The 16,282-nt window shown below is 33.1% G+C and overlaps 1 protein-coding gene across 4 annotated transcripts in view; it reads left to right on the top strand.

The window, feature by feature from the left end:
• LOC147075677 (uncharacterized) overlaps positions 1 to 16,282 on the top strand; it is a 367,777-nt gene that overhangs the window by 252,844 nt on the left and 98,651 nt on the right. The window contains exon 1 of one of the 4 annotated variants that reach the window (XM_085941998.1): positions 10,196 to 10,512. The exons of 2 other annotated variants lie outside the window; for them this stretch is intronic. In XM_085941998.1, the coding sequence (XP_085798124.1) occupies positions 10,474 to 10,512 (39 nt within the window). In that variant the 5' untranslated portion in view covers positions 10,196 to 10,473. Of the gene's footprint in view, positions 1 to 10,195; positions 10,513 to 16,282 lie in introns of those variants that run through there. One more of the 4 variants, XM_085941999.1, reaches the window with a different exon arrangement.

The following is a 16,282-nucleotide window of genomic DNA, read 5'->3' as shown; positions in this document are numbered from 1 at the left end:
CTGCCCCCGCGGGTCGTCAGTGTTTTGTACTTATAAATAATATATTATTTCGGATTGTTTATTTTGTTAAATTAGTAATATCATACAATATCCACAGACATTGAAGATGTTGAAAGGCGAATCATGGAATACTAATTATTATTTCAAATCCTATGGAATGTCAGAAAACTCTTATTATTCAGAATTTATTTCACACTAAGACTGCGTAAAAACTTTGTAACATAACAACAAAAAATCTTAGGTGTAAAATAGGTGTGCAGAAAAATATTTATGTACTTAAATAAAAGTAATGTCATTATTTTTATACTTATTAATTTCCAAACCGGAGTGCCATTTTGACGGAGCGGCAATTTCGACGATTTCTTGAACCGGAGCTGAGCTCCGGTGCGTTCCAGTCTATTTCGAGCGCTGGACTGTATGATTAAAAATTCTCCTTCAAGCTGCAGAATTACATGAAGTGCTCATTGGTCTCAATCTCACCACACTTGCAAAGTGGGGAATCCTTTAAAATCCTCCCCGTATTGTTACATATTATTTTTATTTAATAAGTTTATTCCGAGGTTTCAAATATTTTTTATAATATTAAGTGAACAAACATCGAATTAGCGAAAAAAATGGTTGTTATAATACATAATCCGCGTACATGTACCCTGACTGCTAATCTACATGTGTCCTTTTAATTGTGACTAAATGAACTAGCGTTTCTTACAATTATCACTGAAGCCCTTTATAAATAATTCCATTAATTATTTTGGCAATCGCCTTTTATATTTTTTAAATCAAAGTATTAATAATTTACTTGAATTACTAACCGACGTCAGAATCCCTCAACGTACCTAATAATTTAATAAACTATTTTTTTATTCAACGGATAACTCACAAGATTTAAGAATGTAATATTCTTTATTGAACCTTCATAATTTGAAAACACATGTGAAAATTATATAACCACTAGAAAAGTCGCAGCTATTACCACTTCTGGGTCAGAACCGTTTCATCGTGTCAAGCTTATCAATCACCATCAGCGAGGGATGCGAGACTAGTCAATCTGCTCCCCAAAGACATAGAAATTTTCAGTGATGTGCTGTGTATTTTCTTTTTGAAATTTCATTTTATTATATATATCAAGGGTGTCAACTAACTTTTACATAAGATCAACTTTGGAGAAGAAAATTCCTCCGCAATCTACTTTTTCTGAAATTAAGAACATATAAGTAAGTATAGTATATAATAGATATACTTTTAGACCAAAATAGAATCTTAAAAAAAATAACTACATAACTGTAGTTATTTTATTTTGAATACATAAATTTTATTTTGAGCTTCTGGATGCTACAGAGCTTGAATTACTTATATTCATTGTAAGGTTTACAGTTTTTGTAGAATTGTGGGTGTAATTACTTAAACAATTTCTCAAACAAATTAAAGTTGTTCTGTACTTCGATTTTATAATTTTAATTTGCGAAAACACTGATTCGCACAAGTACACAATATTATTATTATGTCAAACCAAAACAGGCGTACAGATTTCCAGCACATTTTAATAGATTTGAATACTTACTGCTTCCAAATTAGGAATAAAGAAATAAACTATTTTTGGCGATCGACTTTATTGACACCCCTGTTTTATATTATCATTGTTTATGTTTTTTTTATAATTTTCTTCTTCTCTCTTGTGACGGTAATATTGTATTTTTATTTAACTTGTTTGATTAAATCCGCTGTTATGTCCACAATGTTTTGATTTTTGAATAAATAAATGACTGAATTATCCGTTCTTACTTAATCGACTTCGCTCTTTTGGCGTAATATGGCCATCGGATAGCGTAGGTGGAGTCGATTCAAAAACTACGATTACTTCGTGAAACTTTCACGGTAAACTGTTTATTTTTTTAACATTACTTCTTTTCTTTCTCTTGTTGCGTAGGAATACGGCGATAAAAACAATCATTGGCATTTCGAAATATCTTCAAGTTGATATTAAATGAGCACAAAGCATTTTGAAATCGTACAAATGATCGCTATAAAAAAAAATATTAACTCTCGGAGGTTGCCAATATTATCTAAACACTGGCGCTCATACTTCCCAGCCATAACGTTATGTAGGGTTATTAAAACAATTTACGATTTGGTTATGTAGCGTATTGAAATTTTGTTATATACATAATCTTGTAATCATGTCTACCAGTGACGTCCCTAGACAAAATGCCGCCACTAAGCAGCGCGAAAATGCCGCCCCGTTTTTTCAATACAATATTTTTCATTGTCCTTCTGACAAGAATATCTAAGAAATGTATGGTATAGCTACATTACCGACAAAATATATACTACTAATTTAGTACTAAATCTAATTTAAATGCTATTTATGCTTCAATAGAAATATTTCAACGGTTTCAGATACATTTAAAAATACACCTGGAAACTTACTAAACTCGCGAGCGACTGGCAAAAATATTTGGATAAATTTTAAATTAGGCAAGTATGTAGGTACCTACATATAATTCAAAAATTTGCACGTGTCATTGCTGGTCATCAAGGACGTGACCTCCAAGGACAACGGAAGTAAACTAGACATCGCGAACCCAACAAAAAATATAGTTCTATTAAACCTTGTATGTTAGTTAATTATTACATTTTGTTTCCAATCAGTGAGCTGATTTTTTAATTGAAAGATATTTCCGTTATTACTACGTTCAGGTAGCTATTTCTATATATACCTAATGATTCTCCTCGATTTGCCGCCCTTCGAGTAACTGCCGCCCCCAAGCGACGCTCAATCTGCCTACCCCCACGGGACGTCACTGATGTCTACCATAAGGAAAACGCCCCCCTCTCACTAATCTTAAAAATCCCGTTATAAAATAACACAATATGATCTTTTATAATGACCATGGAATGCTATTAATATATCTACGATATTTATTACTAGAAGTAAAATAAATATATATTTTTAGTTACGATGGACCATTATTAAATATTTGAGTGGTGGAGCACACTGCTTGAAGCCGTGCGATGCGCGCAAGACGCAGGGGGTTTAAACGACGGTTAATTGTTACGCATCACACGGCCACTCGCAGTGTGCTTAGTCGATAATAATGCAACAATCTTTATTGAACACATATACTTTAGAATAATCTCATTTCAACATAATTTTATATGATGATACCATGTTATATTATTAAAACGTAAGAAAATTGAGCGTATCAACAACAACGTCTATCTCGGACAACAAATGTTAATGGACGGCGCTATGTATTACATATTTTCTCGAAGAACCAAACTGGTACGAAGCATTTGGGCATCTGAATTGTATCGTGAGCTCACATCGTGTCGTAAGCGTAAAGTGTTCCGACATGTATACTACCTGTCTTCACGTATGCATGTGAACCATTATACCTTAAACCAGTGTAGGTACTTATATCCAAAAAAATACGAATAGCATAACACGGCAGAGAAAGAGGCATGTTGGACATAACACGGAAAGACCACAAAATAAACCAATTGATAAAGAAGCAGACAAAAATACACGATGTGATAGACTTGTTAATCAGACAAAATAGCAATAGGCCAGACAGCCGCTGGACCAGGGAACTCAGAAATAATGGGAACTGAAATACCTAACGGGTAAGGAGAAACAGGCAACCGATCTCGAGTACCTAAGGAAGAATACGGGATAAATTTAAACGTGTCAAGAAAACGTCATACGTCGAATACTGACAATTACTCTCGGTTTATGCATCGACGCTGATTTAATATTGGTGTATTACATACACTATTGCACATCTATAATGCGTGGTTCATTTTCGTAGGACACCCACACATTCAAAACCCTGCGTCAAAATCTACTGTATTGTAGCATATCAGAATTATATTTATTATATGTTCTGTGCCCTGGACAATGCCGTCATACAGTAATACCCAAGGAGATCTAAACGTCCACAAGGTCGCCATAAAACCCGCTGGATAGACGAACTCATAAAGTTTGGTAGATGTAGGGACCGAGATGAGTGATAAGACCTAGGGGAAGTCTTCATCCAGTAGTAGATCGACCCCGACTAGTGATGATAATGATGATGCCATTGATCACTTGGATTACGAAACATGTTTGATTTGTACCAAAAACTGAACGATTCCAAATATACAGGAACACATTACCTTAGATTTTATAGGTTCTTATATTATTTGTAAATAACAAAAAAATATATATATTACAACTTACACGTGTTCATGTTGCAAATAGAAGTGTCAAGATTTGATTGTTTGATAAATAAACCAACTTCCGTTTTTGAATAATCGTCGCCCTTGCTTTACCAGGTGTACATATTTATCGAGCAGCTGATGGTATGATAAAGTTTAATATAAAAGAATTCTTTTTCAATTGTGGTGAAATATTGACGTGATCCCCTACAAATGTTCCTTGCTCTGGAACATTCTATCCGAAATTGTACCTAGAACAATAAAGCTTTTAACAAGTGATCAGATTTCTTGCATATAAAATAATATACTTTTATACTCCACTTAAAGTTTGTTATCAACAATTTCAAGACATTTGTGATTTTGTCTAAGCGAAGAAGTTATTATTATATTTTAAAATGCGAGCCTTTTCTTTTTTCCTGGTATCTACAATCTTTATTAGATACTGTATATTTCTTTATAACTTTACTATTATTATCTATTTATATGAAGTAGTAGTAACAACCTTTAGCTCAATGGAAACCTACAAAACAACGTGTATAATATTCTTTAATGATTTTTTGGTTATATATCTATTTTTAATCTGTAAATTCGTTTGTTACTGTAAAAACAAATAATTTTAATTTATTAATATGCAATATTCACAATTTAAACAAGTCTCAATATAATAACATGAAATACATATAATAAAATTCTAAATATCTTATTATTTAATGTAAACTTTGAATTATTTTTAAATTTCTTTACACTGCCTTAATTATTATCGTAGTCTGTGTCCATGCTATAAAAAGAAGATATTATACTAAATGAACACTTATACTTAAATACACTTATGCTAGTCTATTTCAAATAGTTACAATATTATTAGAGTTAATTCTATACCAACATAAAATTCTGGAATCCTGCAATGCATATTAATTAACACGGGATGGCGTAGGTAGGTACAAAGGTACACAGTAGGTAATCTAAATAATTACATATATACAGCTTGATACAAACTAGATATACCTTAGTAAGTGGAAGGAAATACTTAGATTTAATAATAAAAACACTAGATAAGACAATCCAATGTTTAAACGTAAATCACGTAGGTTTAAGAAAAGCGTCATTAGGCAAGAAGTGTGAATAGAATATATTACAGGTATTAAAACAATTACCGCGTACCTGGAAGCAATGACATTTATATGGACGAATCATGTGGAAAATAAAATGACACTCACTTTGTGTCGGGTCTGCCGGATGGCGAAATTCATATTTTAATATCGGTATCCTTCGCTCAAATGAACATTCCGCTTGCAAGCGGTCTGGCGACACCGCTGGGTCTGCCCATACAAAATATCGATGCAATTCAATGACAGAACAATTTGACAGAAATGGCCGAACATTTTTACGCAGGCAGCGATGATTTCTCCGTTCCTATAAGGGCTCAACGCACAAATGGTGATTTATAAATTTGGTCCGTATTGTAATGACAGTAAGGTATATATTCGTTCAATTTTTCAAATATGGTAGTACTGTTTGCACCGTACTTCAGCTAATTGATTTGCATGAACGGACTGGTAATATTATTTTCAATTTATTATATGTAATTAAACATATTTTTTGACATCGTTTGTTTAATTTAAAATACTTTTTGTCGCGAAATCGACAAATGTATTGTGAAGTATATATTTTTATAATTGAATCGCTACAAATTAAAAAGTGAAATAATGAAGAAGGGAGAATAGTAGTATTATGTCAATGGATTTAGCGGTTTTATTGTCATTATTATCTCTCATTAAATTTTAGAGTTCCTCGCAAAGCAGAAAGGCGATTACATTGGACATATATACTTAGAGTATTAAGATGCGATCCATGTTGGACACCATCGGATGAATGTGTAATATGTTCTGATCATTTTGATAGAAAACATTTCATCACGACAAGGAATGGACTTCGTCGATTAACAAAAGATAATAATCTCATATCATGTGCTCCATTTACTTTTTATGAATATTTCTATTTACTTTCTGTTGTTTTCTCTGTTTGCTTGCTCTCTGAATTATTAAAACATGCACCTATAATATAACGTTAATCGTGTATTTTTTATAACTTCATTCTTGATTTTATTGTCATTTCTTGTTGTGATTCTATAATATTTAAATAAATAGTAATAGAATTGTTATCATTTTCATGCTGAAATAATATTTTCTCCAATAAACTGATACTGGTTTTGTCATTAAAACATTTTCAACGGATCAATTTTCAGTTTCAAAATATTCTTATTAAACGCCGCTTCAAATTATACCAAATTATTATATTGCAATTCAATAACCATCATAATATGTTATTGTTTAATCTCAAACATCTTAAGCAAAGCAATATGATCAAAACGTGAAAATCTAATTACATATTCGTTGATATTTATTTGTACACTGTATGGTTTGTTAGCGCCGTAGCAAAGAATATTTTGTTTAGACAAACAACTTTTCTCAAAACTACGTAATATTCGTATTTCTTCCATAATTTGCCGCCCCTCATAATGTGGCGCCCCTAAGCAACGTTTGGTCTGCTTATCGTGTATTTTTTATAACTTCTTTCTTGATATTTTTTTGTTTTGATTGTTTATGTCATAATAATTAAATTAACAATACCATTGTTATCATTACCATGATTTGATAATATACGGGTATCGTTGTTATAACATTTTCCACGGATCAACTTTCAGTTGAAAATGTCGTAATGATGAAACTGGTATCGCCTGTTTGAAAATAAATGTACGAAGATACATTCAAACATACAATAATAATATATTTTTATAACTTGTTTTTATCTCGAATAAATGGCGTTCAATAAAAATTTAATTGTGTTTGACTATTTTTTTTTGTTATATTTATCTACCTCCGTTCTCTTGTATTATTATCATAGGTACCTACTTTCTTCTGTATTCATACTTCGAAACTGTGTTATTAATTGATAAAAGGCATGTATTTATTATACACACAACAAAAAGAATAATAATATAAATAACGAGTTACAAAAATATTTAAAGTTATTAATTAAGGGCAGAATTCCCAGTTTGCGTCTGGAATCGTTTCGCTGAATGCCTGGAAGCGTTTCGCTGAATCTCCGGAAGACGTAAGTAACCCGAGAATTCTAACGCGATGACATTAATACGCCGTTACAATAAAGGCTATATTACTCTAAATTCTCGAAGCTTGATATCGTATAATGGAAATGCAACGTCATATGATCACGTGATGTCTACCTATACATCTGTGAATAAGTTTAGTGCACTATTTCTCGAGCTCGCCGATATGAAATGAGTTGTCCATTTAATACGTCATTGCCTGGAAGGAACAACAACAATATGATCTTGTCTCATCTCATTTTTTTTTTCGAAAGACACTTGACATTTAAATTGTTAAGGTGTAAACGCAGTGGCGCCATGTTTTTTTTATTTACCTGGGACCAGAAAGAAGAACAATGGTAAAACAAATTTCTAGCTTAAATCTGCGACAAAGGCCTTGGCCATCCTGTTATGTTACCGTTTCTACCATAGAACAATAAATCGATAATATAACGACTGTTTTTGAGTGTGTTGTGAAGCTCTTTGATATTATTGAGTATGGTGGCTATATCATCATCATCAGCCGGGGTCAATCCACTGCTGGATGAAGGCCTCCCCAAGCTTTCTCCAACTCTCTCGGTCCTGTGTCGTTCGCTGCCACGTATTTCTGCCGAACTTTACCAGTTCGTCAATCCAGCGGCTTTTAGGGCGACCCTGTGGCCGTTTCGTACCCCTTGGGTACCACTGGATGACAGCATTTGTCCAGCGGCCGTCCTTTCGGCGAGCAATGTGCCCCGCCCATCTCCATTTCAGCTGTTTGGCAACGTCTATTACATCGCGTACTCTTGTCTGTTTCCTAACCCATTCGTTCCTCTTACGGTCCTTTCGCGTGATGCCCAACATGCACCTCTCCATGCCTCGCTGTGTGACTCTTAGCCTTTGGACATCTCTCGTGTTGAGGGTCCACGTCTCGCAGCCATACGTGAGCACGGGTAGCACACATTGGTTGAACACCCTACGCTTAAGACATAATGGTAGGTCACTCTTGAAGATAATATTCAGACGTCCGAAAGCACTCCATCCCAGCTTTTTTATATATATTGGCTATATAAGCCTTTGTATTTACAACTATACCCTATTACACTGACTAACAGGAGTGTGACAAGCACAAGGTTACGCCACTTACCTCGGTTCATCTGCACTTTTTGCATATCTCGCCAAATAAGACCTGCGCATCTATTCTATATACAAGACTGCTTTCGGCCGCTACGGCAGCTATCTACGGTAAGTTTGTATCGAAGTATTAGCACTTATTGTAACAATTACAATAAGTTAGCCATATGTACAGTCAAAACTGTCTATCTCGCTCTAAAATTTACCACAGCCAAAAGAGGTGCTGTTAAAACATAGCACTTATTCTAACAATTACAACTAATTTATCGTAATTGTTACAATAAGTGCTAATACTTCGATACAAACCTACCCTAGATAGCTGCTGTAGCGGTCGAAAGCAGTCTTGTATATAGAATAGATGCGCCGCAGGGCGTAGATCGCTTGTATAGTACCGCTGCTATGTTTGGAAGGGTCGGGTACAGTGATAGAATCCTTGAGGCTGTACCATATATGTTGCGTTAGTATCCGTGCACCGACATGTCAGTTTTTAATGCGGTCGTACCTACCAGTGTACTCGATTCTGGCAGCTCTGGTAAGATACCACGTTTCATACAAGTGCACAGATAGTACGCACACGTGGGAAAAAAAACAGCTGTTGGTCCTCACTAGATACAGCGCTTACCTCTACGCGACTTTGAATTATCTTAATGCAGAATCCCGCCATGTCCATGCAGATTCCAAGTTCGCTAGAAAACTGTTATCATCAAATTGATTGAATTTAAACCTGGTCACTAGCGTGACAGGCAGACCGGGTAAAAATCATTTTTGGTACCTGTATCTGGCTTGATGTCCCTTTAGCAGTTCCGTCGAATTTTGAGTTTTACGTGGTACAACGTACAACGTACAACGTACAACGTATTATAAATACAATAATTTTACCCATTCCATCCTCGTTCGCGACTTCATATATCCTGCTCTATAGGTATCGTATTGAGGACCCCTTTGCTATAGTAGTATATGTATTATTATCTAACACACAAAATATAATATATTTTTTGCTCAATCTTCATTTTTATTATGCATTGTTCAAGTTGTAAACAGATCAACTAAAATGCAATACACCACTTCCTCAATATTATGCTTAAATGATTTTCTCACACATGTTATGTGTTGTTTTATATTTTTGATTTTGACCATGTTTTTTTTGCAATTGATTTCAATAATATTATATGTTACTGAAATTATCCCTCTACTTGTATTGAGCTTGACGCGGATGCGTTTGTTTTCTCTGTCTCAAGGCGTTTTCGCGACCTATATTTTGTACTCCGAGACCCCTACTGGTCTGGGACTCTGAGCTACAGTCCTTTTAATCCTAAAGTAAACCTGCCCCAGTTTTTGACCTATTTCAATGTATTATATTTTTGTAGTTTGTATAAATTATCTGCCATTTCATTTCGTATTTATATTTTATTTGTAGTATTTTGTACTTTATCTACAGATATTCCTGAATATTATTATTTCTGCGAATGTAGATCGCAGATAATTTATGTGTATCTGAATTCTGACCCCAATATAGATTTCGTGCTTTAAAGCAGGCCTACGGCTTCACTAGTACCTGCGAGTCTGGTGTTTAAACACAAATAAAACATTGAAAGATTTACCGACTTTAGTGACTATTCCCATCATAGGTGTATTCAACAAAACACACACAGCCACACTTACACTTTTGAACGCATAGTGTGTATATTAGCATCACCTTTCACACACACCTGTGCGCATCAACGAAAGGTAGATTCGATTCACAGCTGTATCGCAAAGGTAGATGTAAAACGTTTTGCTAGTTCAGTGTTGTTTTAGCCGCCAAGCCGATAGGCTGTCGCGGTTTTTCCTCCATTTTTACCGGTCACGAATTCAAAATAAGAACGTTACAGTGGCCAACGTATTATAAGTTTGAATTAAATTTTTTTAGTGTACGGATTTGTTTCGATGATTTTAAGTATACAGTGCTGAGTGGATGTTTTTTCCTTCTTCCTGTTCATGTTAGTTCCATTAGTATTTAGTTCTTATTGTAGGAACTCTTATAATTTAATTAAGAAGGTCAAAGTACTGGCTCATGAATGGTGCTAGGGGTGAACCAAATATCAGCTGATCCTTCGGTAAGCTACATTATGCATACTTGATATTATACCCATTTCTTTTTAAATTAACGTATGTACACAATACATTGACATTATTGTGTTTTTATAAACATTAAAAATACTGTACATATATATCGTATTTATATATTTACAACGTTTTTATTAGGTCATGTTCTTATTTGTCCGGTGGTTGTTTATCCAGTACAAATCTTGCAATCGATTTTTAACTAACTTCCTGACTAGCTAGACATTTGAAACTTTTATAATATATCAGAACACGATGCCAATGCATTTTTTTAATACTTTTAGCCATCTTTAAGTAGAATTGAATTCATTTTTAGTTAATTATGTTTTGTATGAAAAGTTATTTCGACACCATTATTGGTTGGTAGGGGTCTGGGGTCCTAGCAAAAAAATTATTAATATATACGTGCGTTACTATGGAAATCAATATGACATGTCAAGTACACATTTTTTTGATCGTTTAAGCTAGTCAAGTCAAGTTTATATGGTTCAACAGAATTTAAAAACGTTGTATATAAAAAGTTCTTTTTATCTTATCTTATGATGTATTAATGTATATCATCTGCGTCAGAGAAGATCATTTAATATTTACTGGATTCATAAAAAAATATTTGAATCTATATGAGACTTTTTTACATATCATTATTCTAAGCACAACACTGACTGTGCAAATTCCACACATTTTGCGAATTGATTCATTGTTCCATCTTATTTAGTTTTGTATTGTAAATAATTTCTATATGAATGTGTGCGATCAGCGTAACACTTTGGAGAAACTATATAGATCAGTTTTATTCAAAAATAATATTTTAAATAACTAAATGACTTACTCTAAGATTAACACGAAAATTGCCATGCGATATTCAGCATTACTCTTTTATAATGCAGGTAAATTATAAATTATGGATCACTGTTTAAGTACTCTAAGTGCATACTGTTAGTCACCTCGTTTATTACAATCATTTACCTCCATTTAATAAGAAATCTTCGCCACGGATCCACGTTCATAATAGATTTATTATGTAATATGGTATTCGACTTGAACCACTCTAAATAACTGCTAAAAATACATTGTTTCAAATGCTTACAATACAAATTGTAGTAAATAATGTTTATTATTTTTCATTTATTGTTAAATATTCAATTAGATATTTGATTGGTCGTACAATATTCTTATTGTGTTGACAATTTTAGTTTGAATCATAAATATTATCTGAATTATTATCATATCAGATATAGGTACGTCATCTAAATACCTACTAAGCCTTCTGAGATATATAATATTAGATATATTATCAATATATATATATATATCAGTCTTATATTATAATAAATGACGATTCATATAAATAATGATAAAACTAAATATCTACCCGGCTAATTCTTTATTTGTGTCTCATGATCTTCATTCTACTTTGGATGACCATAAGTTATTATAAACATATTATAATTCAGCAATTTGTTAGAATTATACAATAATATAATACTACTACATATTATAAGGAGGGTACTATAGATATACCATGATAAATTGTCAGGTGATCGAATTTATTATAATATTAATATAAAAAGTATTGAATGATATGTCAAATGTTAGCATGTAGCACACTCACTCAGCTGACAACTTATACTGTTGGATATATAGAAGACGGTGTAATAATTATTTCATATACCGATTTGCGCACCTAAAGGAAAATCCGCGTGCCCTATTTAGAATATATATATATATACATGTACTGAGCAAAAATATATATCTTACTTACATCAGAGATATTCGATAGAACTGTCTTCAGTGTAGATCATGGGTGGCCAACCTTTTCAGCAGCTGGGCCAGATTCTAAAAATGAGATTTCCTACCGGGCCGCACAACCGATTTTTTTTTATTATACAAAACAAAAAAGAAATATATATTATACTTATATTAATAAAATAAAACAAAAATGAGAATCAAACAATTTATTAGATTAGACTTTTTTTAAATAATATAAATTAAACAAAATAGGTAATATAAAAATAATAAATTTTAGTGATAAGTTTGATTTTGTGTGGCAGAACTAAGTGCATCAATATCGATATCGGGCGAGGTTGTTCCTACACGCAAACAGTTTTCCAAATGCACATCAGTGATTCATGTTCTCACTCGGGATTTGATATGTTTCATCCGACTAAAAAGCTGTTCACACGTGTAAATGTTTCCAAATAGCGAAGTCATTATTAGAGCATGTTTGTAAAATGCAGGATATTTATCCTTGTCCAAATATGTTTTGTAAAACTCTTCCAAACCAACCTGATGGAATTTCTCCTTTAACTGTTCATCGTAACATATTATTTCACAATGCTCCATTTGTAAATTTCCCGGTAATAAATTCACATCTACGGAGAATGGCGTTGCAAATGCAGCAAAAACCACACCGTACTTTTTAACATCTTAAACCAATAACGAATCTCAATTTGCGAAATTAGTACATCTAGCGGCAGCATTTAATATTATTTTTATTTTCTCACTGCTCCACGAGCCACAAGTTGACACCCAGCGGGCCGCGGGTTGGCCACCCATGGTGTAGATTAGCGATACTCAACCTGCGGCCCGCGGGCCACATGCGACCCTTTAAGCTTTTATGTGCGGCCCAAAACACATTTAATATCAGGAATTTCGTATATCTTGAGATTCGTTTCGACTTTGACGCACAGATAGTGACACCCAAAGAGGATTGTCATTATGGTCCACATCAGATCTGGTATAAGAGTGTTGCTATTGCACACGATTAATTTAAAAAACACGCATAATTTTTTAAATCTCAAAAATGTTTTGTAAAATAGGCGGGGTTTCATGTTTTTTTTCGTCACACCAGTAGTGATGCGGCCCGATGCGGTTGATGACAAATATATGTATTTGGCCCGAAGAAAAAAAAGGTTGAGTATCATTGGTGTAGATGGAACCTTTATATTTGAAAATAAATACATTTGCTAAGGTTTCATTGATTATTTCATCCGTAAAATTTTTATAGTAAGCTTTACACAGCTTTATTGTATTTTGTTTATATAATTTTTTACAACCTTCCTAATCAATCAATTATGACCGATCATAAGGAGGGTGATGGTATCAGGACTCTAGCCCGGGCATTACGGTGTCCTTAATCTTGCCGATAAATAGCATGACCCGCTACAGGATGTGAGAATCATGCATTCAATATTCGACAATAGGATTCATACATTTCCATGGCAATACTTTATAAATTTAATGTAAGTAGGTAAGTATGTGTTACTTAATTTTTGAACGATTTGTTTGTTAAATTATCCGTGCGGAGATCAGGCCACTCTGTCCATGTTTAGATATATCTATGAAGCACATAATAATTTGATCAATACCAATGTGTTATTCATGTTTAGCAAACAATAATTACACATTGATTATCACGCAAAATTCTGGACAAGTTCATTAACATTATGATCGGCCGCAACGCCTTGTAATAAATTATTATTTATTATCGTTACGTTGGTAATAATTACGAATCCTTACTTTCCTCGGGGGCATTACTTTTAACGCAGTTGGTAATTCTGCAGGAAGTATTATGTGTTTAATTGAATACTTTGTGGCAATAATCAGCATGGCCTTATACGTACGTTGGTTAGACTTGGATGAAAATGGGTTACGGAAAAAATGTAATGGCAAAAAAGTTCACGACTTTAACACGCGATTCTAGCAGCACACTTATTGCTTTTGAAGATTTCGTACAAGTTTTTTTGAACTAATTTAGATTCCATACATCAAAAAAATAATGCGAAATGCAACTATCATAATATTCTTTATAGTATTTTAGATTTAACACGTATATTTATGTATATATGTAGGGACGTCATATCGGAGTATTTGGTATCAAATGAAGCTTGCACGCGACGGATTTATTTCTGATCAGTTTTGTTATCGTGGCGAATTCCAGGATGCCCATCACATCCTCAGGAGTGTCCTCATAAGAGCTTCTGAACTCGGTTCGACCCTCAGTTGGACCGGTCGGCCATTGCGACTGGTATCTACTTACGGGGGAAAATTTCGCAGCTTGTTTGCGGCATTTTACGGCGAGAGAGAACTTTTTTTATCATCAAGAATTGACAGTAATATACTAACATAGGAATCATGCACACTCTAGTGCACGCCTGTCAAGGTCTTGGGAAGCTGCTCCTGGGACACTCTTCGTACAAATTTTAAGGACGCATAACGTTCGATACGTCTGCATAATGGGCGTAGAGACATGGTTGTTTGTGATTAAAAAAACAATTACCTAATAACCATTAGCTTGATTTGTGTTCACCCCAGTGAATCTAACGTCTCTGTTCTGGCAGAACCCACTAACTGGAGAATACTAGTTTTGAGTAATTTAACTTTGAAGTTGTTAAAATGTTTGAAATGGTCTATCATGTGAGTTTATTAAGTAATCGTAAAAAGGATGACTTTAAAATAAAGACTGTTTATTTATTAAGAAGGTTTCCAGACGGTAAAGTTTGAAATAAGGAACATTTTGGTATAACTAACTCAATATGTCATTTTTTCGAATTAGTGTCATCTGCCAGAACAGTGACAATAAGATAGTCATCTCTTCGCTTGATTCTGGAATGTGCGATTTGTTGTCCGCATTATATCTCAAAATGCAAAGAGTTTTCCACATCTTTTTAAAATGTGAATTATGTACACATTTACAAACACATTTTTTTAAATATCAAACAGCGAATCACTAAATAATTTGTCAACGTCTACAGGCAGTGCATTGATTTGTCGTAAAAGTTTCCAAGTAATGTCTAAGTCATAATTGGAAGTGAATAAAGGTTATGGCTATGTCATAAATATATTTTGTCTCCTGTTGTTCTTACTTTTTTCGGGTCCTGTTATACTATATTAGTAAGTATATTATATTGTATTGGACAGATATAAGTTAAAATAAACGTAAGGTTACGTTATTTTATATAATAATATTATAACGTTTGCGGGCAATTTTCTTGAACCAATTAGGCGAGTTTAAAATTATAAGAATATTTTAACTGAAATTAATAATAATAATATTATTATCATTTACTATATTAGTTTCTTTATGAATATAAAAAATGCAATTATAGAAAATACGGATCTACAATCATACTGTATAGATCGACTGAAGTATATATATATATTATATATCTATATCTAAAACTAATCTTATCATCGAAGCAATAATCTAACTATCTAGCCCAAAAGAAACTAAACTTATTCGTTTATCTGGGTTTATTTTGAGCAGATGCACGACCGGTTTCAGCAAATAACGAGGTCATCATTGGTGTCACTTTTGTATTATTATTTGACTTTAACGGTTAATATTTTATTTTAAACACGATTTTACAATGTTTGTTAAAAATGAATATATTCATTATTAATAATTCTTTAGAATGCTTGTTTTTTTCAAACCGTTGTTATAAATCACGGGATTCTACATGCATATAAACATAGTATCTGTGTTTAAAAAATCTTGCTCACAAGTCAATGACTTACAATAAAAATAAGTTATTGATAGTTTATTCTATGTCACACCTTAAATTGGCTTTATTATACCAATTTCATTATTTCCTGTACATGGAATCGATCACAAGATTTTTCTAATTGAGAAATTTGATCGTCCGTATATTCTTTTATTCATTTATAAATATCTATTTGTATATTGTTTCATTATAATTTAAAAACAATGACCTTGGATATTTTAACTTATTAAAACCGTCAACGAAGGACGTTGTGTATTGT

The sequence above is a fragment of the Rhyacophila brunnea genome, unplaced genomic scaffold (assembly GCF_057557595.1).
Source record: "Rhyacophila brunnea isolate RB1 unplaced genomic scaffold, BYU_Rbru_1.0 scaffold_14, whole genome shotgun sequence".
Lineage (NCBI taxonomy): Eukaryota > Metazoa > Arthropoda > Insecta > Trichoptera > Rhyacophilidae > Rhyacophila > Rhyacophila brunnea.
This window is presented reverse-complemented; position numbering and strand designations above follow the sequence as displayed.